At 36.6% G+C, this 26,953-nt stretch overlaps 1 protein-coding gene across 2 annotated transcripts in view; it reads right to left on the bottom strand.

Moving 5' to 3' along the window:
* The window catches only part of MAP3K7 (mitogen-activated protein kinase kinase kinase 7), a 69,884-nt gene that overhangs the window by 34,225 nt on the left and 8,706 nt on the right, over nt 1-26,953 (bottom strand). For both annotated transcript variants that reach the window (XM_060114354.1, XM_060114355.1), the window contains exons 2-10: nt 22,611-22,721; nt 19,773-19,838; nt 19,237-19,282; nt 17,926-18,064; nt 9,984-10,108; nt 7,329-7,457; nt 4,965-5,095; nt 3,303-3,384; nt 497-627 (exon numbers count right to left, since the gene is read on the bottom strand). In XM_060114354.1, coding sequence (XP_059970337.1) covers nt 497-627; nt 3,303-3,384; nt 4,965-5,095; nt 7,329-7,457; nt 9,984-10,108; nt 17,926-18,064; nt 19,237-19,282; nt 19,773-19,838; nt 22,611-22,721 — 960 coding nt within the window. The remainder of the gene's footprint in view (nt 1-496; nt 628-3,302; nt 3,385-4,964; nt 5,096-7,328; nt 7,458-9,983; nt 10,109-17,925; nt 18,065-19,236; nt 19,283-19,772; nt 19,839-22,610; nt 22,722-26,953) is intronic.

Genomic DNA, 26,953 nt, shown 5'->3' with positions numbered 1-26,953 from the left:
CTGTAAGGCTGAGGGAGAACAAGCTGCAGATACTGGCCTTTAGGACAGGCTGGTCACTAGAGTTAAATGCCCCAAATATTGGTTAACCTAAATGCATCGGACAAGATGAATAAAGTCACTCTTTAAAATCAATAATAGCAAAAATATAATAAATCTGGATAATGTGAAATGAGAGATCTAGGACAATTCCTTTAACTGGGGAAGGAATACACATTTTATATTTGTAACCATCAACTGTTCAAGTTAGGGATCACTGTAAGGCAGGAGCTGCACAGGTGGCAAAGGAAGCAATCATCAGAAGAGGAAATGATTTGACTGGTAGTGAATTCTAGGAGAAAATCATTACACATCTCTACTCTTAAGCTTGCCTGTCTGTTTCAGGAACAAGATTCAGGACTTATATAGAGGAAGAGGACAAACAATTAACTTGTTAGTATAATGCTCATGACTACTGGTTAGGTTACCAAAAGATTTTACTTTTAGTAACAAAACAAACCTGTTGTTTTGCCTGGTTTTTCAACAGTTTTGATTCTAAGCGTTTAATAGTATCATTTGTGGCAGGAACTTGCTCCATATTAGTGTCGCTTTTATTACTGGTATTTGTAGAAGTGATGTCCATGAATGAGCCTAGGAAAGCAGAAACATTTATGACTACAGGTTGGGAATAATACAAATGTTTCATTCAATAAGATGCAACTTAAATTCTTTTCTAAACTAGCAAGACATAAATAGAAATAAAATCAAGCTCATGAAGATACCCAAACAAACCCATTTTAAATGAAATTTAAGGATAGCACAAAAAGGGAACCAAAACACCCAGTCTTCAAATAGTCAAGGATGACTTTAAGATTCTTAGCCTGAGCTAGTAGAATGGAGTGGCTATTAATCAAGATGGGGAAGACCACGGGAGGAATGACTTTGAAGTGAGCTCAGTTAGGAAATGGTAATTTTGAGTTCCTAGTAGATATCAAGCAAGTAGTTGGATATATGAGTGTAGAGTTCAGGTCTGGGATGGAGCAAAACATTGGCAAATACATGGTATACAAAGCCATGACACTGGATGAGATTACCAAGGAAATGAATTTAGATAGATAAGCAAAGAGCCAAATAACTGAGCCCTGAGCACTCTCACGTTTATAGGTTGGGAAGATGAGGAATAAACAGCATAGGAAAACATGAGAACAAGTGACCAGAGACGTAAGATGAAACCCAGGCTGGTATGGTATCCTAGAGATCAACTCAAAGTGCTGAAAGAAGTAGAGAGTAATGAACTGTGTCAAAGGCTGCTGAGAATCAAAAAAGATGAGAACTGAAAAATCATTCATTTAGATTTTAGTAATGTGAAAATAACTGGTGACTTTGACAAGAGCAATTCTGGAGTAGTGCTATAATAAAAGACTGAATGGAGTGGGCACAAGAGAGAATGGAAAGAGAGAAGCTAGAGAAATACAAATACAGACTACAGCAGTCCCCCCTTATCCTGGGGGGATACATTCCAAGATCCCCAGTTGAGGCCTGCAAACTTGGATAGTACTGAACCCTCATATACTGTGTTTTCTCTTATACATATATAACTATGATAAAGTTTAATTTATAAATTAGGCACAGTAAGAGATTAACAACAGTAGCTAAAAATAAAACAGAACAATTATAATATACCATAATAAAAGTTACACGAATGTGGTCTCTCGAATTGTACTACCTTATTGTACAAATTTAATACCTTTTCCATCTAACTAAGCACTTATCCTGCACTGTGGCTGTAGCTTCTGCAGTTTGAGGTATAACAGCAAAACTAGCATAAATTTCTTTTTCCTTTGTCACAATTTCACAGATAGAAGTTCTTACTGCAGATCTTTGGCAACCTCAGCATATGATTTTTGTTTTTCTTTCCTTACTAAAGTTGAGAACTTTCACCTTTTCACTTAGAGGAGGCACTTTATGGCTTCTCTTTGGCATATCCGAATTGCCAGCATCACTACTCTTGTGCTTTGGGGCCATTATTAAATAAAATAAGGGTCCCTTGAACACAAGCACTGTGATACCTCGACAGCTGATCTGACAACCAAGAGGGCAGGATACACTGAACAAAGGGATGATTCACGTCCCAGGTGGGATGGAGTGAGATTTCATCATGCTACTCAAGATGGCTGCAACTTAAAACTTACGAATTATTTAGTTCTGGAATTTTCCATTTAATATTTCTGGACCACGGTTGACCAGGGGTAACTGAAATCACAGAAAGTGAAACCATGGACAAGAGGTGACTACTATGCTCTGGGAATGATCCCAGTAGAAAGGCTAAAACTGATGATGTAAGAGACAGGGAAGAATTGCTAGGAAGAACAGATGGGATCTGCTGCACAAAGGAGACAGGTCTGCCTTTGGCTAGGCGCACGGATAGTTCAGCCACAGGAACAGAAGAGAGTGCAGAGTAGGGCAGATACAGGCAGTGGGGAGAGTGGGCTGGGGGAGCTTTTTTAAAAAAACATTTATTTATTTATTTGGCTGTGTCGGGTCTTAGTTGTGGCATGTGGGATCTTTTGTTGCTGCGCTCGGGCTTATCTCTAGTTGTGGCACGCAGGCTCAGTAGCTGCGGCACATGGACTCTCTAGGTGTGGCTCTTGGGCTCTGGAGCGTGCAGGTTTAGTTGCCCCACGGCATGCGGGATCTTAGTTCCCTGACCAGGGAACGAACCCGCATCCCCTGCATTGGAAGGTGGATTCTTAACCACTGGACCACCAGGGAAGTCCCTCTACTATCTTTTTTGATGACCACAAACTATGAAGCTGAGGAACTCCTGAACTAAAACACAGCTTAAATAAGAGTCTCTGTAGATTGTTCTACAAAGACCAAAAAGTAGGGTGTTCACGATAAAGGAAATACGTTGTTTTATATATATATGTATGTATGTGTGTATGTATATATATACATATGACATATATATATTTATATATATGATATATATATTTATAATATATATATATTTACAATAATTTCTGATACTATTTGATCTAGCAGTATCTAAGAACTATTTTTCAAATAAAGAATGACATTCACAGCAATATGATATCCCATCTTTTTATATATAACTGCGTAAGAATTTCAAGAATGGAAACAGGTCTTCAGCAGCTCTTTAATCTGGGTACCTGCATGAAGAAGGGTGCACCTGGAAATTCAAACTGCAGTCAATATGCAGTTAAAATGCAAATGAGGACATCATTCATTGCGTCTTCATTGTAATTTCATGGGAACAGAGACACAAAACTTTCGGTTATTCCTGTTCTACTCTATCCACTTACCTGTACTGGCGGCAGAGTTGCTCTGCCCTTCATCTGAATACTGACACGGGTATTGTAACGGCTCGTCTGCGCCTGGAAAGTACTATATATATAAAAAGTAAACAACAATTGAAACTGTCTTTAATACAAATTAAACCTTGTGAAAACTAACTTGAAAGGCACATTTGAATTACTTCCTTTTCGAGATTTGAATGTAGCAAAAATTGCTGCTTTATTTTCACTAAGGGATACACTGAATTTGTAAATACCTAAGGTTTTGATTTTACAAAGACAACAATGTGCTGCTCTTCTGAATTTCCACTGTTATCAATGCCATGTATCTACCTACATATCTATTTACACAGTCTAGATAGCCTTAAAGAAAACTGCCAATATTCCTCTAGAGGAACATAGGAAATACAGTAGTATCATTCCTCATAATTATATGAATCACATTTATGTCTCACAGCAGTGATGTAAATCTCCAAATTGTTGAAATGACTTAGTCTGACAACGGAAACGGTATGCCATAATTTGTTAGAACCTATATTTTAAATATCAAGGATAGAGTATGAATGTCCCTCTATGAACTGGAGATAAAATACTGGATATATTTGTCGGGTGAAAATTAGAATTTAGGGAAAAAAAGGAAGGTTTTCTTCTCAAATTAGACAAAGCACATAAAAGCACAGTTAAAACGTGAACAATTTACGTAACCCAAAGTTTTAAGGTATCTGAGTTGTCTTCTTATGAATGTATCTTCAGGTCCTAGGATTCTATTTATAGCTAGTATCCAAATATGCAGTTAAGCTTTAATCAGATTAGTTCAAGCTGGTTTGCCTAAGTTATTTTCAATAAAATGAAAAAACTAAATTTTTGGCCATTTAGGAAAGTACTTAATCTATATTTAAAGAGATTGAAAGATTCTTCTACTTAGCAAATTGTTCTGAAATTAAGCACTTTCATAAGTACATAAACTTTTTAAAGTCAAGGTACCACTTGATAGATGTTAGTGCACCAAAAACCAGAGGCCTAAAATTATTCAAATAATTCTAAAAGTGTTTGATTTATAGATTAGGAAATTCTAATAATCATTTAAAACAATCCTTCTAATTCCAAAATTCTACAGAGCCTAGAAAAAAGTTTAACTTTTTAATGGCAAATGAAAAGCTGAAAATATGCAATGAAAAACCAAAAGGTAAAAATCACTTAGATAAATGTGTCTGGGAATGCAACCTCTCTATTGCACTACATAAGTGACTGCTTGATAAAGATCTCTACTAAAGAAAATTTAAAACTTAGCAAGTATTAGAGCCATAAAATACCTAAGTCCTGTAAAGGCTTTAGAGATCACCTAATTCAACTTCTCTCACATTACAGATAAGGCAACAGGCCCAGAAAAAAACACATCTGTCCACTAAGTTAAGCAGAAGGAAAAAGCAGGTCCAGAAACCTAGTCTTGCCATCTTTCAATTATAAAGAACTAGTTCTTTTTTTTTTTTTTTCAAAATAACGTTTCCTCCTCTGATTATATGAGTAAAGAACACCCATTCTAACGTGGAAAATACAGATAAGTATAAAGCAAAAAAAGAATAATACTGTCCCTTTACTTTAAAACCCCATTGTAAGTCAGTATATATAAAATTCCCTTAAACCCAAAGCCCCTCAAAAGAAGGATTATACCCGCATCAAGTGAGTCATTATTTTCACAATTTCCTCCATTGAAGGGCGCTGAGAAGGATCTTTAGACCAACAACGAGTCATCAGGCTCTCAATGGGCTTAGGTAAATTTTTGATCAGTGGCGGTCGAGTACCTACAATTGAAAATTAGAGGAGGGGAGAAAAGAATGTATTTACTCAAAGAATGGTGTAAGTTTTTTTTAAAATATGCATTTCTGAAGTGTTATTTATTTTACAGATCTTGTAAGTTAAGATTTTTTTAGGAGGACTAGAAGTACCTTATTTTTTTGTCCTTTGGATTAACATTATATTTTCATAAAGCAGAAGCTACACCTTTTGAGAAGCCAAATTAAAATTTTTATATACATTATGACTGAGAGTTAATAATATTTCATTTGCTATAAACACTTTTAACAAATAATAATGGCTTAATGTGTATTTTATTAAGAATAAAATGGTGGCTTGAGGTAATCTTATTTGAACTATATTTTCAGATTTATCGTAACAATTTCAAATGTGTTTGAAAAATCATCTTCCATATGTCAAAAGTCATCAACTATGGTGTTATACTCACTGACCTCCAAATGGCTCTTTTGTGGGAAGACAGGTCTTAGGGTTGCTGTGAATCAATCATTTCACAAGCTGAAAACTGCCAACTTTTGTGTAATTAACAAGACTGTAATATCATTAGTAAGGTCTCTAACTTAAAGAAGGCCTCAAGTATAATGAAATCTTTGTAAATTTATCAATTAATAAGTTAGTTCTTTCATTCACTTCATGGACATTCAATTATTTACTGACAACTGACAGAAAAAGAAAACGAACTGTCCTGGTCAACGCTCTAGCATTCTCTACAATGACAATAAAGGTAGTACAATGAAAGGTAGTATAGGAAACTGGTAAACACACTTGAGATTACTCAGATTACTGCTTGACATGTCTATGAATGATCAAAATAGTGAGGCAGATATTTATTTCTATCATGTGTGGAACAGTGTGTTAAAAATGCCATTAATCCGAATAATTATAATCAAGTGATAGAAATTAAACAACAGAGAGTGATGTTAAAAGTTAGAAGGTTAAGCCATTTCCCTTCAGGAAAAGTTTATTTTCCCAAAGCACCTGGGAAGTAACTTGATTAATGAGGATATATTCTAATATCATGAGCGGTCAGAAACATTGTAACTACAGGTATAAAAGGAATAGGAGGGATGAAAGGACACTGTGTCCATAAATCAATGTAACTTAAAAATACAGGCATTTGAGCCAGAAAGATCCGGATTTAAATCCCAGCAACACCACTTACTAACCTTGTGACCTCGGGCAAGCTATTTAACCACTCTAGGTCTCAGTTCCCTAATGTATAAAATTGTGAAGTGAGGCAGTAATAGTACTAGCCTCATAAGAATGAATGAGAAGATAAAAAGAAAGACTCTGTGAAGCACTTTGTGTTTTGCCTTTATGAATAGCTTAAGTAACAACACTTACTACAGTAAGTCCCCTACATAGGAACCTTCAAGTTGTGAACTTTCAAAGATGCGAACGTGCATTCCGTCAACGTCAGGCGTGAGTGAAATTGCAGCTTGCCCTCCGTCTCCTATTGCTGACGATCCTTCAGCTCTGCTATCTCCCACCTCCTCTCCCTCCTCCAGTCAGTAACTCTTCTTGCCTGTTCACTCGATGCCAGCCCCTGTATGCCAGCTGTTGTGCTGTACTACTGTACTTTTCAAGATACTGTACTATAAGGTTTCAAATGTTTTCTTTACTTTTTGTGTTTTTTATGTATTATTTGTGTGAAAAGTGTTATAAACCTATTATAGTACAGTACTACATAGCTGACTGTGTTAGTTGGGTACCTAGGATAACTTTGTTGGACTTATGAACAAATTGGACTTAAGAACGCGCTCTCAGAATGTAACTCATTCGTATGTAGGGGACTTACTGTATTATGCTTTGCTTTCTCTCCTCAATGAGACACTTGCTTCCTAAGGAGAAAAAGGCAATAGCTCCCTAATTATCTCAACCATGTGAGAGATTTTAATTTAATCTTTAAATTTTATTTTTTCCAAGACAGTCCAGTCCAGTGCTTCTCTGTCCCCTCTAGAGAGCCAACCGAGGTAGTTGGCTCTGGCTGTCTACTGATGACCTTTCCCTAATGAGCACAGCCAGCAAACCTTCTCACCTTTGTGCAAAGCCAGGACTGCTCCCAGCCCTTGCCCGTTTTTAGAGTAGGGGGGAGGGCTGGAGACTGGTAATAAGAAATTGTATATTTTAATATTAGGGATAAATGGTCTTCTTTGGGGGAGAAACAATTTCCAAATAGGAATAAAATATATAAAATATATTGAAGAAAAAAATTCCACAAACCATTATGAACAGCCCACATGATACGGAAAGCTGGGCCACCAATTTCATCAAAGGGTTTCCGACGTGTTATCACTTCCCAGAGGATAATACCCCAGCTGAAGACATCACATTTTTCACTGTAATTGCTACCTAGAAAAAAAAGGTAGTAAAATTTCAAGACTTTTTCCCACATGACTAACAGAAGCAACTGCTTTCATAAATTTTAAGAATGAGCATCATGTACAAAAACAAGAGAATGCCACATGTAGAGCTGAGAAATTACTCTTTCTGAAGACCTCAAGTCTTTGCAATAAATACATTTTTAAAATGAGTTAAGTATTAATAATGCACTAAAATCCACTTTAGAAAGCTGGTCATTTTTTACCTTCTCATCAAGAAACACAGACCTTATCTTTTATTTATTTAGACTTACATTTTCTCTGGGGCAAAGTATAAAACATTTGTACACTCCTTTCTATAATTTCTTAATCTTAAATGTTCTTCTCCCATTCTCTTGATGGATAATACTACCATCAAAGCAGAAAAAATTTCTAATCTAGTGTTAAGATTTTCTTTTCAAAATATCTGGTGAGATAAAATTATTAATTTGCAAACTTAAAAATAAGTTGTAGGGCCTCCCTGGTGGCGCAGTGGTTGAGAGTCCGCCTGCCGATGCAGGGGATACGGGTTCGTGCCCCGGTCTGGGAGGATCCCATATGCCGCGGAGCGGCTGGGCCCGTGAGCCATGGCCGCTGAGCCTGCGCGTCCGGAGCCTGTGCTCCGCAACGGGAGAGGCCACAACAGTGAGAGGCCCGCGTACGGCAAAAAAAAAAAAAAAAAAAAAAAAAATAAGTTGTAAGCAGGAAAAACTATGAATACAAATTTACAGTAAGCAGATTATGCAGCAAAATTTATATGATTACTAAGTTGGCTGGTGAATCAGCACAATTAAATAGCCAAACAAACAAACCCCCCAAACCCACAAACAACCCACTATAACAGTGACCAATTATTACAGCAATAGCTATGCATGTACTTTACAAAGGCACTAGGCACTGTAAGAGTTACAATGACTTTACAATCTGATTTGGGCTACAGGTGCTGACATCTTTCAGAAATGAAGAAATCTATATAGCCTAACAGTCTGAGCTTTGTTGCTCTAAACAATTAACAGCAACTTTTATTTCTGGGTTCTTTTGTATAAACAAATCTTACGGCTCTCCATACTACAGTAATAACTGTGTTATTTTAACTCAAAGAAAGGCACATGAAATAAACAAATAATTTTAAAACAATGCCAACTATATGCATTCTGTATACAAACTTGAAAACAGGCGGCATTATTTAATTTTATATAATTTAACACTTGCTTGTCCACTAACTTTTTAACTGAATTTTGTGGCAAAATAGCTCCACTCAAGTGGTCAGCTGCATAGCAAATTTTTTTCTCTTGGTGGCTAAAAACAAAGAACAAAAAATTTTAAATTCATCAAAAATAAGTCAAAATCAGAATCTGATTACTAAATGTTTCTGAATTTTATGGGCTTTCATACTTCCTAACCTATGAATCACACATCTTCAGTTCAACTTTTCTCATTTAAAAGCTAAGTTGATGTTTTTATATAGAAACCTCATATACAATTTATGGACCAGTCTTTTAGAACTTCAGTAAGACACAGAGACGTAAAACAAAGTAAGCATAAGCTTATCCTTTACTTAAGGTCCTTAGTATCTTTACTTGTGGTCCTTGCATTCTTTCTAAGGCACGCTCATTTAAACTTTAAACTGCTGATTCTTAATCGCTAGGAAACCAACACAAAGCACAGTAGATCCTCATTATTCCCAGTATTATTCTACAAAGTTGCTGTGAACCTTGAATTAGTGAACACTGAATAATCTGCTCCTCGGGGAATTACAGGGTTGGGCTCCTATACTGATCAGTTGACATTTTTAGTCAACTGATCAATACATAACCTTGTTTTATGTGTGTTTCTGTTCAAAACACCTCATTTAATATAAATTGTTGATTCATTAATATTGAACTCATGGCCAACAGCACTGTAATTCATGCCTGAATGAAGATTAGCTAGCACATGTATTTTCTCTGTAAGACACATCACAGCCTTCTGATACTTAGGAACACTAGAAAGCACTTCAATATTACTCGTAGAGGCCATTTTAAATGGTGAAATCATCAACACAAAGCACAAAAAAAGGAAAAAAAATGAGGCACTAAATACATCACAAAAGTGATAAAATATGAGAACTGATACAACAGGGCAGAGCATTGTCTTGTTTGACCTCAGCTGGGAAGGTGTATGTTGGGTGACTAAATTTTTCCCTGCTTTGTGCATGCCTGTGAATAACTATGAAAGAATTATGAGTACTGATTTTAGGATACAAGTAGGAAATTTTGCAGTTATGGAACCTGAGAATGAGGATCAACCGTACATATGCTTGAACTTCATAGAGGGTGCTAGACAACTTAAATCTTGCTGTGAGATTCAAGATCTAAGGCTATATTTATTTAATACCTCCTTAGACTTTAGTATATATCTTATAATTATATACTATGCAGAAATAAAACCATGGAAACAGGGCAAAGCCATAAACACACTGGATTTACATGGAGTAATAAGGCAGATTATCAGTCACATCATGCTTTTGCCATTTTACCTTCAAAAACTTCAGGTGCCATCCAAGCAGCACTCCCCTTATTATTGGTCATGTGTGTCTGAATGTCACAGGCTGTACCAAAATCACAGATTTTTAAAACTGTCCCCCCTGCAACCAGCAGCAAGCTGTTTTAAAAAATAAAAGGTTATAAGACCAATATTTGATTCTACAATAAAAGAAGAGACATTTGTGGAAACAGAAAAGGTTAAGCAAAATGTCACCATTCAACTTCCGTGAAATGTTACCCACTCACCTATAACAGCTTAATAATACAGAGGAATATCAGCAAAAAATTGACCTTAACCTAGTTCTCTTAGGGAGACTGCTAGACCCAAATTTTGATGTCTCCATCTCTATCTCCATAATTTTTCGTGACTATGCTTCTCTCTGGGCCAAAATAAAACATGGGGTTTAAAAAACATCTAGCAAGTGAACATTATGGTGTCCTGAAATGGGAGTGGATGTATATCAATACTTTCATAAATTGTTCGCCCCCTATACTTAACCTTAACCAGTGCTTTTCAAGCTACAGGCAGAAACCTAGTCATAAAATTCTAGATCACAGATCTGGAAACCTACATCACAAAACCAATTCAGTAGACTATGACAGCATTTAAAAAATAAAATAGAAAATATCAAAGTGCATCACAACTACTAAGATTAAACATTGTTTCAGGAAAGTTCAGTTTCAGTTCTATATACATTAATATGTACACACGATAGATTGTGAAGTATTTCTTACTGTGGATGATGGTCCTGAAGTTTGCAAACCTGCTTTGCTCACCTGCTTTGCAGTGAGCAGAAATGAGTCTTTAGCCTAACATAGCAAGACTGGTTAGCTGTTCACTGACCCTATTTCCTTTCTTCTCTGGGTACATTTCTTAGCCTTCTGAGCAATTACGTATGGCTATATGACAATTCTAGTCAATAGAATGTGATGTACTTCACCTCCAAGCCCGGCCCATATGAACTCTCACATATATAAACTCCTTTTCCTTTCCCCGTATGTCACTGAAGGCACAGGATTCTGAACTACAAGACAGAAGGAATCTGGGATCCTGACCCACCATGTGAATCAGGAACATTCACTTTGGACTTTACGAGCAAAGCCCACAAACTTTGTACTTTAAGCCATGAGACTTCAGGGCTTATCTAACAGCGCCACTGTAACCAATATGAGAAATGGTATTGAAATGGGTGTTACTATAACAAAAATCTAATATATTTGGTATTGGTTTAGCAGTAGGCAGCAAGAACACTGAAAGCGGAAGCTGTAAAGAGAGATCCATGTAATGACGTGGCAAAACATTTGGTAAAGTTTGTCTCCTGTGATGATTTGTGGCTTTAAAGGACTGGAAAAGCTGACTTCTTCGACTCCAAACGGCAGGAAATGAGATTCACAAAGGCCCATTAACAGCATTGCAGCAAAGAACAAATGAAGAGAAAAGTACTTCACATCTCAGCTTCATGGCTTCAAGATGCCTCCATTTAGCTGAGAAAAGGCACTGAGGCCAGGAATCAAATAAACCAGGCTCAAGATTCTGTCTAAGAAAGAACTGTGGTAGTATTAGTCACAGGCACATGGAACTGACTGGAACCCGGGGGATCAAAAGCCCACGTCTGAGGAAATTATACTGCCAGCGGAACCACAGGCCTGGAATAAAGAAGCTTCTGACTGTCGTACAATGCCCTCAGGACCCCAGATGCGCAGAAGCAGGAAGCAGGCTATGAAAGCTGGACAGCTTCTGAGGAGAGTATATGGCCCAACACCGACTCCTGACACTGCTACAGAGAATGGACAAGGAGAAGCCTACAAGAGGGTGAAGCTAGGGGTCATAAGCAATGGAAGAAGGAGTTCCTCTCCTAGGGCAGGATCAGAGTCTGATCAAAAGACAAACCTCTCACAACTCCAGGGCAGAGGGACCAGAAAATGCAGGACTTCATTGCTACAGACCAGTAGCTGCTGTATGTTTCTGTTGTTTCCTTTTCCCAATGGAGCCTTTTACTGATGGGCCTCTCTTCTACCGTTTTGTGTGTGTGTACGTGTGCTGGGAAGGGTGAAGTGGGGGGTGACAGATAACTTTTCTTTCTAATTCATTTGTTTCCAGACCGTGAGGAGCTGCATCCAGACCTGCTGGAGAGGACTACACAGCATCCTGAGATCCTGGACTGTGAGCCAGGTGGTGACTGCAAGATGTTTAACAGGCAAAGGGCAGTAAGTGGTTCTACCTGTGTGGTAAGAGTAGTAGAAACCACAGGCAGATGTGGCTGGGACTGACCAGCTGCTCACCAAATCCATCCCTTCTTCCTCTGGAGAACAGAAGACATTTCCCAGCCTCTCTTGCAGGTAGGTGTGGCTAAGATTGAGTTGTGGCCACTGGTATGTGGGTAGAAGGGACATGGGTCACTCCATGGGTCTGGCTCCACAAACCTCTCATACATCAGCTTCATTCTCTGTACCTGTTGGCTGAATGCAGAGGTCCCCAAAGTCCTGGAGGATGGCAGAAGTACAAGATGGAGGAAGCCTAACTAGGCCCTTGAATGACCATATGGAAGGTCATCTGTCAAACAGGAATATGTTCTGGATTTCACCTGAGTCAGAAATAAGTTTCTGCTGTGATAAGCCTCACGTTGGCTACAGCAGCTAGTGTTAAAACAACTACTATACTCAGCTGTCAGATTCTCTTAGGGAACTGGTACTCATAGTCTTAGGTTTTCCATATCCCAGTGCAACTTGGTACTCCTATAAGAACTGAAATATATAAAGCAATCTGAAAGTGTAAAAAGAACCATGAGCATAAAAGATAATTTTTACTAGATTATTATTAAAAATTAATTATACATTTAAAAATGTAAATCACTCTCTACATCATTACCTAAAAGGCTTATAGGCATGTGGGTTATTCTGCAAACCAGTAGAAACAATTCTTTATTTCGAATCCCTTCCAACCATCTTCTCTTAAATGCAAAAGAGGTACTACTGTTTTATATAGCCAACATTTATTTTAATGTATGTTTACTGATTTTATTTCACTATTCCTTCTTGAATCTTATGCTCGCCTTATGTAATCATTTTCTTTCTTCCCCAAACACCTTTAATGAAGGTCTACTTACAATAAATTCACTCAGGTTTTGTTTCACAATATCTTAAATGTAATTTAGGGCAGGTACACAACTCTGAGTAGAGAGCTATTTTTTCTCAGCTCTGTGAAGTTACGATTCCAGTCCTCTAGCTTCCATTGTTGCTACTGAAAAGTATACTTCAGTCTAACTGTCAGTCCTTTGCAGGTAATCGCTTTGCTGACTGAAAAATCTCCCCTCTGTTTTTGCTGTTCTGTAGCCTCATTATGGTGTGTCATAGGGGAGATTTCTTTTCATTTATCCTGCTTAGAATTCATATCTTTTATTTGGAAAATTCCTGGCTAACCCCTCTTGAAGTAGTCTCTCCCCATCCTATTTTCTTTTATTGGAATTCTAATTCTATGCTGTTAGCCCTCCCTTTCCTTCTCCCCATGTTCCTTAACCTATCATTTTTTTCATTTATTTGTCTGTGTTGCATTCTGGATAGCTGCAGATATATCTTACAGCTCACTGAATCTCTCGTCACCTATTTCATATCTGCCATTTAAAATTTTTAATTATTTCTAAATGTTTTATTTAGTTCTTTTGGTCATGTTGATAGTTTTCATTCCTTGCACATTTTAATTCCTTCATTTCTGTAAATAATTTGAGCATATATATTTTATACTCCATGTTTGATAATCCCAGATATCTGGAGTCTTACTATTTGAGGGTTTTATTCCATTTTGTGTTATTTATGCTGACTTTTACTCATGGTAACTTGCATCCTTATGGGTGTGGTAATTTTTACTGTGGCTTCATATTTGATTGATCTTAACCTGGAAAAATCCTAAAGACCTGAATTGAAAGTATATGACTTTTAAATAGAGTTTTAGTCACCCTGAATGCCCTGGGACACCACCAATCCCAAAGCACTTTTAACCTGTCCTGTTGGGATTTTTTTGATTGGGCAAGTAGAGCAAATTCAAACTCACAACAGCATGAGGGGAGACTCTCAGTTAAAAAAATAAAAGCTTGTCTAGTCAGAAAACGGACTTTTTTTTTCTAGTCAACTTTTCTTTTAGTTCTTCCGTCCAAGATACTGAACTTAGGCAGAGGTCTCAGTTCTGCTCCCTCACCTGGTGCACAACAAAGGGTCTGCAGCACGTTAAACAGAAGCCGTTAAAATTTGGGCCTCTACATTCTTGATACTGGCAGAGGCTCACAGGAGGGCCCTTGGCTTCCCACTCAGGGTTCAGTTCTCTCCATCTTTTGGCTTAATGATTCCCTTATTTTCTTGTAAGATCACCTATGCATGTAAAAGGATGTTTGTTGTAATATGTAGCATCTCTGGGTGCTTGCTGTAGGATGTTTTTTCAGTTTATCTGGTTTGCCATATTGCTGGAGTGTCAAAATTCTTATCACGTGAGTATAAGAGTCCAAGCTATCCCTGTGAGCACACACAGGATGTTAGATTTTAAATGCATACATATCATGGCTTAAATTTCATGTGCTTCTCAAAATAAGGTAGGAAATTTTGCCAATATATTAGTGTATGCTGGGATAAGTGGCAGGGAGCCAACAGAGCCCCGGGTTAAAGCCAGCACATCTCCCTGGACCAACATTTTTACTCAGCTGTAAGTATCTTTAACATCCTAACAGTGACTTCAAAACAAATTGCATAACACAGGAAGTCGAATGCAAAATTCTTATGCAACTTTCCTTAAGAAGGCTTTTTAAGCTCTGTCCCTACTCTCAGACTTACTCAGGTTATATACCTCATAACTTTGTTCTGGGGGGTTCGGGGGTAGGGGGGAAAGCTGAGAAGCACCAATTTAGGAATTTAGGGCCTTACAGGGCCTGACAAAAATGTCAACTGATTGCGCAGCATTGTATTTTCTAAAAACAGCTCTATAAATTAAATCTTCCCAGTCTAAGACTGCCCATCAGGCCAAGAAGAGTTTCTATTTTAATAACTCACTTTACTTAAGAGGTAGTAAGGAATATTATTTATCCATTAAAAATAAAGAGGTAATATCTGTATACAGTAATATGAAAAAAAGGTCCCAGTAAGTGACAAAAGCAACATTATGTATAGTGTAATCTATGCATGCTTAAAAAACAAAACAGTGCTTATCTCTGAGGATTGGAAATGGGAGGCAGAAAAGACTTACTTTACATTTTTTAAAATAACAACATATACATAATTAAAGAAAGTAAAGTAAAAATAAACCAATATAGAAGAAAGAAAACAACTGTCCTTATTTCTAATGTCCTTATTTTGAAGATGTTTCTAAAAATGTTCAATCCCCAAACCATTTTTATGTTTAGAGTATGTGTGTGTGGTAAGAGTATAACCCTATCATGATTAAAATGACCCAATAAAAGATTTCCAGAAAATTTTCTGAACTTAAGGTTCCAACTCTTCTAGGTGCTAAATTACGCAAATATAATCACCAAGTAGCATACTCTTATTCAGGTTTTCCTTTTGATGACAAACAGAAATAAAGATGGGTAATATAATTTGCATCATCACATTGTAGTAATATTCAACATCGGGTTGGGGATTCATTATAATTACAGTTAATAAATTCTTTGTATATAATTTTGTTACAAAATTCTAACTGGAGAGATTACTTAGAAAGTTAGTTTTCTTTTAGTCCAACATGACTAAGATAAGCCAGATAAACTACTATTCACACCTCCATAATGCTACAAATACTTCTATGATAATTTAAGTGGAAAGAATGTTAAATGCAAATTACATGCACTTCAACAAACAAAAGATTTTTCCTTGTTTCATTGTTGTTAAGTTCTTACTACTTTTAACCCAAGATAAGAATTCTGTAACTGACCTCCTTGTTTCATCCTGGTACATTCAAAATATCACAATAATTTTTCTGAATGACTTTTATATTATTATTGCTACAATTAGTACTCCTTTACTCATAAGACTGTGGATGAATTTGCAAAAGATAAATAAAACAGGGGCACTAGTGCAAGCTGATACTGTATAAAACACCTAACCACATCATCAGGTCCTTTCTTTATATGCCATTCTGAGGAACTCTTCCTGACCACAGAATCAAAAGGTTTCCCAGTGACAATAAGATACAGTACATGTATTTGTATATACAATTATATATGAAAGTACAGTCATTTCAAAGAATTTTCTTTTCCCCAGTACATTCTGAAAAGTCAATTCTAATTCTAAAGCCAAATTTGTATGCTGGTTGCCCCACAGGAAATGTGCAACACTACAGGATGAGTCCAACCATAAGGATGCCAAAGAGAAATGAATGACCTAGACAGACCAGACCTCTTCTAAATATGTTAATGGTATTTATTATCAAAAGGAGAGTCCCCCTCTGTAGATGATTTTGGTAGGACGTATCTGGTCTGTCTAAATACGTCAGTTAAATAAACCTAACATTTACGGATTTATGGGGTATGGTTGGATGGAGAATGGAGGTAGCTGTTTAAGCTGTGTAATTATGGAATATAAAAGGTGTTAAAAAACTAAAATAACTTTTTTGTGAGATATTTTAAAGTATACTGTTTAATAACTCATCAGTTATTCCAAAGCCAAAAAGGCCCTAATGCAGACGGGTGACTTTCGGGAGTTGCATCTAATGGTTTCTGGCTCCTCCAGGAAAAGGATGCTTTGTCTGTGCCTGATTACTTGCCTGTATCCTTTAAACCAGCCAATTTGTTGCTGGATAAGAACTATGATTTTCATGAGTTTGCTTTGATAATTCAACTCTTTTAAATGGCGGGGGGGAAGGGGGGTTATGGAGGACACAATCTCCAAAACTAGGGAAAAAAAAAAGTGCTTTCTTCTTTACTAGCCAAGACAGGTAGCTGCAACAACAACCTCAGGAGTCAAGTTAAAAAAATAAAAGTATCATAAATCTAGGGCTTAAACATTATTTGACCAGGGACCTGGGGAAAGGGAAATCAGTTTAAGCCTGGAGGTGGAAATAAGGTACACTAGCGAGAACAGTGATTCCAAGAGTTGAAACCTATGTAGAGTGTATCAGATTAGATAGGAGAGTGAGAAGTTATACCCAGAAGGGATGCTTTAATGCTTTAAACCGGCATCAAGAGAATGGAATACTTGAGACTGATTTCCTAGGGATACCTCTTATCTGAGGACTGATGTGGTGGCCAGGGGTAGAGGGGAAAGAGCATATGGGGACTTTTTACTTTCTCACAGGTGGACAGAGAAGAAAAAAATTAGAGAGAAATGGGGACAAAAATATGTATGTTTTCTTTAATTGTGTACCCACAGAAACAAAAAATCCACAAAGTTTTAAAAATACTTATGTAGGGAATTTTGAAGTTCTTTCAAAGTCCCAGGATCCTCAATATGGAGAAATTCAGAATATTTTCAATTTCTACTCAGATGTGCCAGCAATGCCCTTTGCCTTCCTCTGAAAAGGCAAATAATAACCACTCTGTATATTTTTGTGTAATGTCGACATTGTGCTTATTAGGGATAGAGTGGGGGAACAAGACAGACTTGTCTCTGCTCACATGGAACTAACTATTTAGGGAAAACAATACATACCGTGGGCACAAAATAGGACTTACAGACGAACAGATTCTAGAATTACACTAATCTAAGGTAGAAGTTATTAAAAATAAAAATTCAACTAAAATAAAAATGCCATTAAAGACAACATTCTAAAATGCAAGCTTAGATAAATGACCAAATGATGAAGGTGAGTTAAAAGAAATAATCTTAAAATAATAAAAAACAAACATTCTTGAGCAAGCCAAAAGGGATGAGAGAAGAAAAACTGATGTGCGACGACCAGCTTAAATTAGGGAGTGGGTAGGGGATGGCAAGAGAGAGAGACACCACATTATTAGAACTTACTTTGGTGGTTTCAGGTCCCTGTGAATTAGAGCTTTGGGTTGCATGCTATGAAGATAAGCCACTCCTTGGGAACACTGTAAACACCAACTCATTGCGTGGGCAGCAGTGTAATATGGCAATGGTTCAGCACCATGCAGCACTGCAAAAGAAAGGCACAAACTAAAAAGAACTTTATTGCATATAACAAAAGACACAAGGTGAATGCAAGCACTATCAGAACACACGACGGGGTATCTTCCTACACATGCTCCCATCGGTCCTGCTTTTCATTCTTTTCGGAATAAAAAGATGGAAATAGTTAATGATTTCAAATGGATAACTACCACACAAGTACCTAACATTTAATAGGATTCCATTAACTGTTATACATACATTCAAGTAAAATTAATATACATTACCACGTTTTTTCATATTGACAGATGCAGTCTTTCACACCATACTATAAATTATAAGCAATGTGATGACATACTACTATAAGAGAGACACAGAGAAATACTATGGAAGGAAACAAAATGTGCATCAAGATGTTTACAATTATGCTTTCTGTAATAGCAAAAAACTAGAAATAGTTCAACCAAATAAAACATGGGAGTATCAGATAGCCATTAACGATGATGATCACATGAGCAGTAAATATAAGTAAAAGTTTATATAAAATAACATTAATTTAAAAAATAAAATGCTACAATTTATTTTATATAAATGGTGTGATAAGAGACTATTTATATATATGTTTGGTGTTTCTTACAGTGAAAGGGTTAGCTCTGTTCTATAAAGGTAACTAAACGATACAGTTTCCTTTCATTGTTATCAAAATGACATATATACACTAACATGTATAAGACAGATAACTAATAAAAACCTGTTGTATTTAAAAAAATGTTCTGTGAAGTGAATTTTCACAATTTTATTTTTGGGGAAAAAAGCAAAATAAAGAATAAGGATTTGTGGTTAAAGAATTCTAAAAGAGGAGACTGAAAGCTAAGAGAGGGCAAAAAGAAAAAATTAAAAGTATGAAGATATTTTAAAATCTATTTAAAAAGCAAGTTTGACTTTACTTAAATGCTTTTAACATTATGCAGAGTACCATCAATTTAAAAGATTGATATCCTTAGACTTCTAAATTTCACATACTAATGTTGTAGCATCTTGTCTTTTCATTTTTAATCTTTAGCAGATTTCTTTTTTTAATTACCTCCTTTTGGGACTCTGAGGATAAACTGTGAAGAACATTAAGTAACTTATAGTTTATATTAAAAGCTTTTCAATTATTTCACTCTACTTGATAAAGACAGGTCTAATGACACTCACCATTATACAAGGAGCCCCCTTCAGCATATTCCATCACAAGACACACCTAAAGGAAACATATGCCAGAATAATTAACCACAGAGCTATAGCATCTTAGGGAACTTGAGAGAGAACTTAGTTCAACCTTTGATTTTATAAATGCATTAAAAATCATTATTTTGTCCCCTACTATGTGAATAGTGCTAGAGGAAATAAAAGGTATCTATGATCTAAAACCTTGTCTTCTAGGGGACCACTGTCTAAGAGTGGAGATGTATATAAAAACAGAATCATGAGATATTTGGTGACTTTTCCCAGTGCAAATGAACAGGTGCTGTCATAGGATATTGTAAGCCTCCTAAGAAGATGAGGTTACTGGATAAGACCACCTAAGACAACTATTCCCTTATATTCTGTTGCTAACAGATTAGAAACACATACAATTTTTTTTTGGAAATAATATGACAGATCAAAATAGCTTCATAAACTACGCAGCTGCACGTATCTGCCACGTCATTTCTTATAGACAGAGTATAATGAAAAAGTGACAAACTTACTGGATTCAAGCAGGCTCCATATAGCTTTACAATGTTAGGATGGGTCACACGGGATAACTGCCGAAGCTGTAACAAATTAAGGTTTCTTTTAAAAAGTGCTAACTTTTAACGAAGTGATCTCACAGTATCATTCAAATCTTAACATTGTACAAAACATTAGTGTAATCAATCAGCAATCACTTTTTCCTATGTAGCAGGCACTGTGGTCCTAAGTGCCTGCCCAGAATGGCACAGAATCCCTGACCAGAGCTCTCACAGTTTAGTTGGGGGAGAGACATGTACACAAATAATTAAAGCAATGTGCCAAGTGCTCTAACAGGAGTCATGTACAAGGCATAAGTACAAATTAGAAGAAGAAATTAACTTTGCCCAGAAATGTTAGGATGCCATCCCCGAGATGGCACTGAGCTGAGTTATCCAAAGCAGAAGAAGCCATATCATCATCATCATCATCTTCAAAGGTGATGGTTGAATGAATAGCCGACCTACTCTACGCTGGGCACTGGTGGGCACTTTACAGATATTGCATAATCCTCACAACTTTGCAAGGTAGGTATTATCATTTTCATTCTAAAGATGAGGTACCTTTAAGATAAGGCTCAGAGAAGGTTAAATGAGCTGCTAAATACCCTAGAGTTAGGAAACAGTACAGCCAGGGTTTGAACTTCGGTCTGACTTAAAATCTGCATTCTCTTCCTTCCATCTTCCATCTCTTGAGTTAACTCCCTCTTCTCCATTCCCACTACAACTGCCTTAGCAATTCCAACCTGAGCCACTGTAGTAATTACTACAGCCTTCTCCTAACTGGTCTCCTTACTTCCAGTTTTATCCAATCCAATCCAATCCAATGATTCATATGGAGGTCAGTGAGGGGTTTGGCTGTACTCATTCCCCTTTCTCTACATCTCAAATTTCTATTAACATATGCCCCCAAACTGTGCCTTGCTCTCTCTTCTCTTTCTTCTCCCCCTTTCTTCTTCCTTTCCTTCTCTACTACCTACATTATACTGCTGGCACATATGAAGTCCACTAAGGTAAACCTTTTTACTACATGCTACTTAGAAAGCTGTATTTTTCTACAGCCAACATTTGTAGATTTTCAGTCCTAACAGAATTAATATCACTATTTATTATATTTCATCTCATTAAGATTCACTACTGAGCTTCAGATAGCAGATTAGTCAAGCATTTATTCCTGTTCCCTCCTCAAATACCACTAAGAAGGTAAAGGTACTTTTTTCAAGGCATAAACTCAGAAGGATGAAGAGAATGTGAAATGAGAAAACAGCACATATTTGTGGAAGTTGGACAGCAAATGACTAGCAATAACTGACAGAGCAGACCTAAAAGAAATGAGAAAAAGTGAGAAGCAACCAGATTTATCTCACAAACCTTCCAAAGGTGGAGGAGTGGTGGTAGTACCAGGTATCTATTCATACAAGCTAATAAAAGAGCAGAGAGATTGCTTAAAAGTTAGACCAAAGATTCCCTCCAGCCCTGACGTCAAACAGCTTAGTGACTGCCTCTTTACTGTCTCAAAGATTAGAGGTTGATTCTTTACAGAAGGTGTAATACCTTCCTAAATATAGAGATATACATTTAATATAGAGATAAATACAGAGATAGAAATATAATAATACCTTCTTTAGAGAAGGTGTGAGTCTCTGGATTGGGGGATACCATATAAAACTAAGGGATGAGCTCAAAGTAGTTGCCTCTGAGAAGTAGAAAACTTGATGCGAGGAGGTACGGGGATTAACGTTTTCTTTTTTTAGTAAGAATACGTGGGAACCATTTGACAATTTATCAACAAATTACATGTATACATAACTTTGATGAGAAACTTTTTTTCTCCAAGCTATTATGATCTTTTTGACTCTGGATTGCTAGCCTTTAACACATATTTTTACCTAGTTTTAGGAAACTGCCAATACAACAGTATATGATCAATGACCTCATATAAACCATAAACAAAAACTGTGAATAAGGCAAGATAAAGCCAGACTCCTGGAGCATACTACTATAGATCATCTTTCTTCATGATGACATCAAACCATTCATCAGCATTTCTCAACTCATTCAACTAATTACAAAAATCCACTTCATCTCACAACTAAGTTCTCATTTCTTCATGTTATACTTTAAAAAGTATCATGAAGTATATTTTGAAATTATAATTCAATAAAATCACAGATATAAATTCAGAAGGTTTATAAGGTAAAGACCACTTATCTATTGGCCAATGAAGTTAAAAAGTGATAAAACCATTGATTTATTGAAATACTGTGATCTAATATATAAAACAGCATAAAAGAATGAAGCTGGTAATACAATAATATCATGATTATCAAATTCTCCTCCATCATCAAACACGTAAGAGAAGAGAGTTGTAAATTTTCGTGCTAAATGAGAAAAAACAATTTGAAATAGTTTTTCCTTAAAATAATCTCGTTCGAATTTCTAAAAATGTTCAGTCAAAAATGAATGCATAAAATTTCCCTTCTTAATTTTAGATAATGGGAGAGATTACCATTTCTCTTCTATTTTAAAATTTAAATTCTGTGCCTTGAAATAGATCTGAATTACATGGAAGAGACTGTATTTTAATTCAGGGATGAGCTCATTTATGTAGCTAAGTCTCTTTTCCCCTAATTTTTAATCAGAATTAAGAGTGTGAATGAAAAAAATGTTCCTATGGCATTCCCTTTGGTTCAACCAAACTGCTGATGTTCAAGTATACAGAGAAATGACAACCGAGAAACATTTTTTTTCATAATATTAAATTCACAGAGTATCTTAGGTGAAGAACTACACAACAGAAATGACACTTCAACTTACCTCTACAATAAAAGCTTTCCTCTCAGATTCACTTTCTATTTGTTTAATAGCAACATCTTTTGCTCTCCACTTAGCTTTGCATACTACTCCAAAAGCTCCTCTTCCAACGACCTTAAAAAAAAAAAAAACTCACAAGAATCAGAAACAAGTAACAGCCTAATGCATAACACTGAAGCCAATCTGAAAGATTTATTAAAGAAGATTTTTAGAAATCATCACGATCTGGATTTGCCACTGAGCAGGTATGAATTTTCATTTGAGTGAGGAGATAATGAAAGGTACTGTCTCTATCTTTGAAAGTTTACGGTCTAGACATCTCTTCATTCTCAAAACTGAAAACAAACAAAAAAGACTCTTAGAGACAGAAAACAAATTAAAACAGGCAAGATGAATGAGAGGATGGAGAGAAGATGGCTTGGAAAAAAATAAATAAAAAGCAGAAACATATAATCAATGTTTTAAGCTCGCATATTTATGAAATTAAAAAATAGCTTTTAAGTACTTCAGTGGAGGTAGGGAGTAAAGGGGAAAGGATAAAAATAGAGATGATAAAAAACTGGCCACTGTGAAGGACAGACAAGACATAGTATCATATTATACAATGGAATATTATTTGTCAAGAAAATGGAATGAACTACTGATACATGCTACAACCTGGATGAGCCTTAAAAACACTACGCTCGGGTGCCAGACACAAGAGATCACATATTGTATGATTCCAGTTATATACAATGTCCAGAAAAGGCAAATCTTTAGAGATAGAAAGTAGATCAGTGGTTGTTTGGGGCTAAGAGTGGAAACTGGGATTAACTGTACATGGGTAGGAGGAATCCTACACCAAGGTGATGAAAATGTTTGAAAACTGATTTCTGGTGATGTTTGTACAACTTAGCAAATTTGTACCAATCATTGTACACTTCAAATGGGTAAATTTTATGATATGTAAAATATATCTCATTAAAGTTATTTTTTAAAGTTAAAAATAAAAATTATATTAGCCATTATTTTATAATAACTTTAAATGAAGTATAAGCTATAAAAATATTGAATCACTATGTTGTACACCTGAAACTAATATAATTTTGTAAATCAACTATACTTTAATTAAAAAAAGAGCTCTGAGTGTTAATAAAAAATAAAAAAATAAAAAAATAAAAATTGACCAATAGGTTGTATTATTGTTGAAGCTGATGGGTAGCTCATGAATTCATTCCTCTCTCAGGCTATTCGACTTTTATTAATGTTTGAAATTTGCCAAAATATTAAAACAACAACAGAAGAACAGCTTTAGATAGAACAAAATCATTCTACATTATCACTGTAAATGACCTTAGTCAGGTGCCATCTACTCCAATCTTTCAACTTCCAACAGATCTAAGTACTTCCTTAAGCAAAAAATCGAATTCCCTGTACAGCTCTGATTTATGATGTACTTTCTATATAGTAGGCACTAAGCTAAGTGCTTTACATACATTACATCATTTACACAACCTTAGGTGACAGGTACTAGAGGTATCTTCATTTTACAGATGAAGCACCTAGGTTTAAAGAAATCAACTAACTTGCCCAAGGCTATGTAGCTAGTAAAGAGCAAGTGCAGTCTGATGCCAGGAAGTCTAACACCAGAATGTGAGAGATCCTGATTTGTACACATATATCTGTGTACATTATATGTCAGAAAGGAGCAGTTATATCTTCTCTTGGAGGAGGAGTCTTCACTTTAGGCAAACTTACATGTATAGGGACTCCTTGTAGAGTAAGAAAAAGGGTGCTTATAACTACCAGGACAGTAGTTGTAAACTGAGATGGATGGCCATTCTAGCCATAGCTCAAATTCCACTTCCAACATTACACAAAGCAGTATGGACATTTCTCATGTTGCTTAATGTATAAAACTACCCAAATGGTTAACATTTATTGCATGCCTATCATGTGCCAGGTACTAGTCTATGTGCTTCCATGCATTAACACATTTAATCCTCCTCCATTAAGGTAAGTAGTAAACTGAGTCAGACGGTTGCAAGTTGCCCAAGATCACAGGGTCAGAGAAGCCAGGATTTGAAGCCTAGAGTATGTAATAACCAATTCACTCTATATTCAGCCTGTGTATGTCATTAACTTAAAAGAAACTGGGCTGTCTTTCCTTTAGTGACTCTCCCTTTTTCCATTCCTAGCCCTGGGTGCTCAGGGACCTCCTGCTTAGGCTCTAGCCCTCCTCCACACCTCTCATGAGGGAAAGGAACCAACGTCAGTTATTTGGACCTGTCATTCATTTACTTTAACATGAATGGTTATTGGTTAAACCTGGTACCATCAGAATAACAGAAAAAGCACACCTAGGATCTGGAACCTAACAGACTTGAGTTTAAATGTAGGTTCTGTCTGCCTATTAGCTACCAATACTGGGCAAGTTAATGTCTTTGAGCTTCTGCTTTCTCAACAGTAAAAGGGAGCTGCTTACATTTTCCTCAGCGAATATCTACAGTGTTCAAACGACAAAACCAGGCATTTTCTTCAATGCTACACAAGAATAATAAGTGCCTGGAGTTGGGTATGAATCAGTTTCAGGAGCTATATTCCTCATTTCTCTCACAATTAGCCACGATGAATAGCAAACAGGTCCTAAAATGAATTTCAACTTTATGACAATGTCGGCTAAGAAAGCATGGATGGAGACCAGCCAACTTATTGATATTACTATGAAATAATGATTGTGAAGTAATTTAATATATTCTTCAATTATATATTTACAAATACATCAAAGCAACTGGTACTCGGTAGGTCTCCTCTTGTTTCATTTTCCTAATCTCAGAAATGTCCCTGCAGGGATTCCAAACATTGCATTTGTGGATCATACATCTGTTGTAAAAACTGTGTAAGGTGTGCATGACTAATTGTGATGCACAAATGCCACCTAGAGCTGAGATGATGGCTGACTCTGAGTTTGCAACGTAAAACTATGGTAAAAAAATGTGGGCAAGCAAGGACATGATAAGCTTCCTCCCTTTTGTTTAAGAAAGCAATTTTTTGAACTGTCTGAAATACAAACAGGCATATTCATGTAAGATGAGAGCCCATGTACTTAAGAAGCCTCCACTCACATTAGGGCCATATTATATTTCACATGTATGGTGAAACAACAGATCTAAAATGATAATAAAGTAAGTCCAAGATGCCCAAGGTTGTACACATAAACTGAAATACATGATAGAAAAAATAACTGCTGTGAATTCAAAGGTTAGAGGCACAGAGTCAATGCTTCACGAATTATATTTCTGTGTATCTAATGACTCTGATCACCAGCTCCAATGTGTGGAGGGGGGTTTCCCCACACTCCCAAGCAATTCTCAGATACCAGCTGGACATCCTACCATTCAGCTCAATTCTGACATTATCCACCTGGAGAGAGCATCAGATCCCACAGGTTAAGGGCTCAGTTCTACCAGGGTGCAACCCCTCCCCCTTGAGAGGCCAGTCACAAGCCAGGTTATCTATCACCTGTGTTTCTCATCAACCGGCTATAGACTGGAGGTACCAATGACCCCCTCCCTCGGGTTTGATTAATTTGCTCAAGTGGTTCACAGAACTCGAACACTTTATTTACTAGATTACCAGTTTACTACACAAGGATATAACTCAGGAACAGCGGGGCAAGGTAAGCGGAAAGGGCACGGAGCTTCCATGCCCTCTCTGTGCCCCACTTCCCCCCAATCCTCACGTGTTCACCAACCTGGAAGCTCTCTGAACCCTGTCCTTCTGGGTTTATATGGAGCTTTATTACAGGGCCATGAATGATTCAACCTCCAGCCCTTCTCCTCTCCCCAGGGGTCAGAGCGGTGGGACTGAAAGTTCCAACCCTCTAATCACATCCTTGGTTCTCCTGGCAACCAGCCCCATCCTTAGGTGTGGTCCAAAATTAACCTTGAGACATCTTTATCCCTCTCTTCACTTATGAAAATCAGAGTGTTTGGGGAGCTGTGAGCCAGGAACTGTAGACAAAGACCAAATATATATATGAGAAATATATTTTGATCATTTGAATGACCAAGTACCTATTTCTTATAAATCACCATATCACAGAATCAAACTGTGACTTCTCATTTTTTCAAATGGCATAAATATTAGGAGTGAAAGAAAAAAATATAAAAACAATTGATTCCTGCCTTTGTGGGATGAAAATGAGGTAGAGAATAAATTCAAGACAAAACAACAGCATTGAGATTTTTTAAAAAGACACTTCCGGCTGAAGAGAGCCAAAGGTGAGAGTCCATGATGGCGGCTTTCAGGACAGACTTAGGGCTTCAAGGGCAGGAAAGACCTATTCCCGCGCCCCCTCCCTCCCA

Source organism: Mesoplodon densirostris, chromosome 12, assembly GCF_025265405.1.
Source record: "Mesoplodon densirostris isolate mMesDen1 chromosome 12, mMesDen1 primary haplotype, whole genome shotgun sequence".
Taxonomy (NCBI): Eukaryota; Metazoa; Chordata; class Mammalia; order Artiodactyla; family Ziphiidae; genus Mesoplodon; species Mesoplodon densirostris.
Note: the sequence above shows the minus strand (reverse complement) of the source record. Positions and strands in the feature narration are given on the sequence as shown.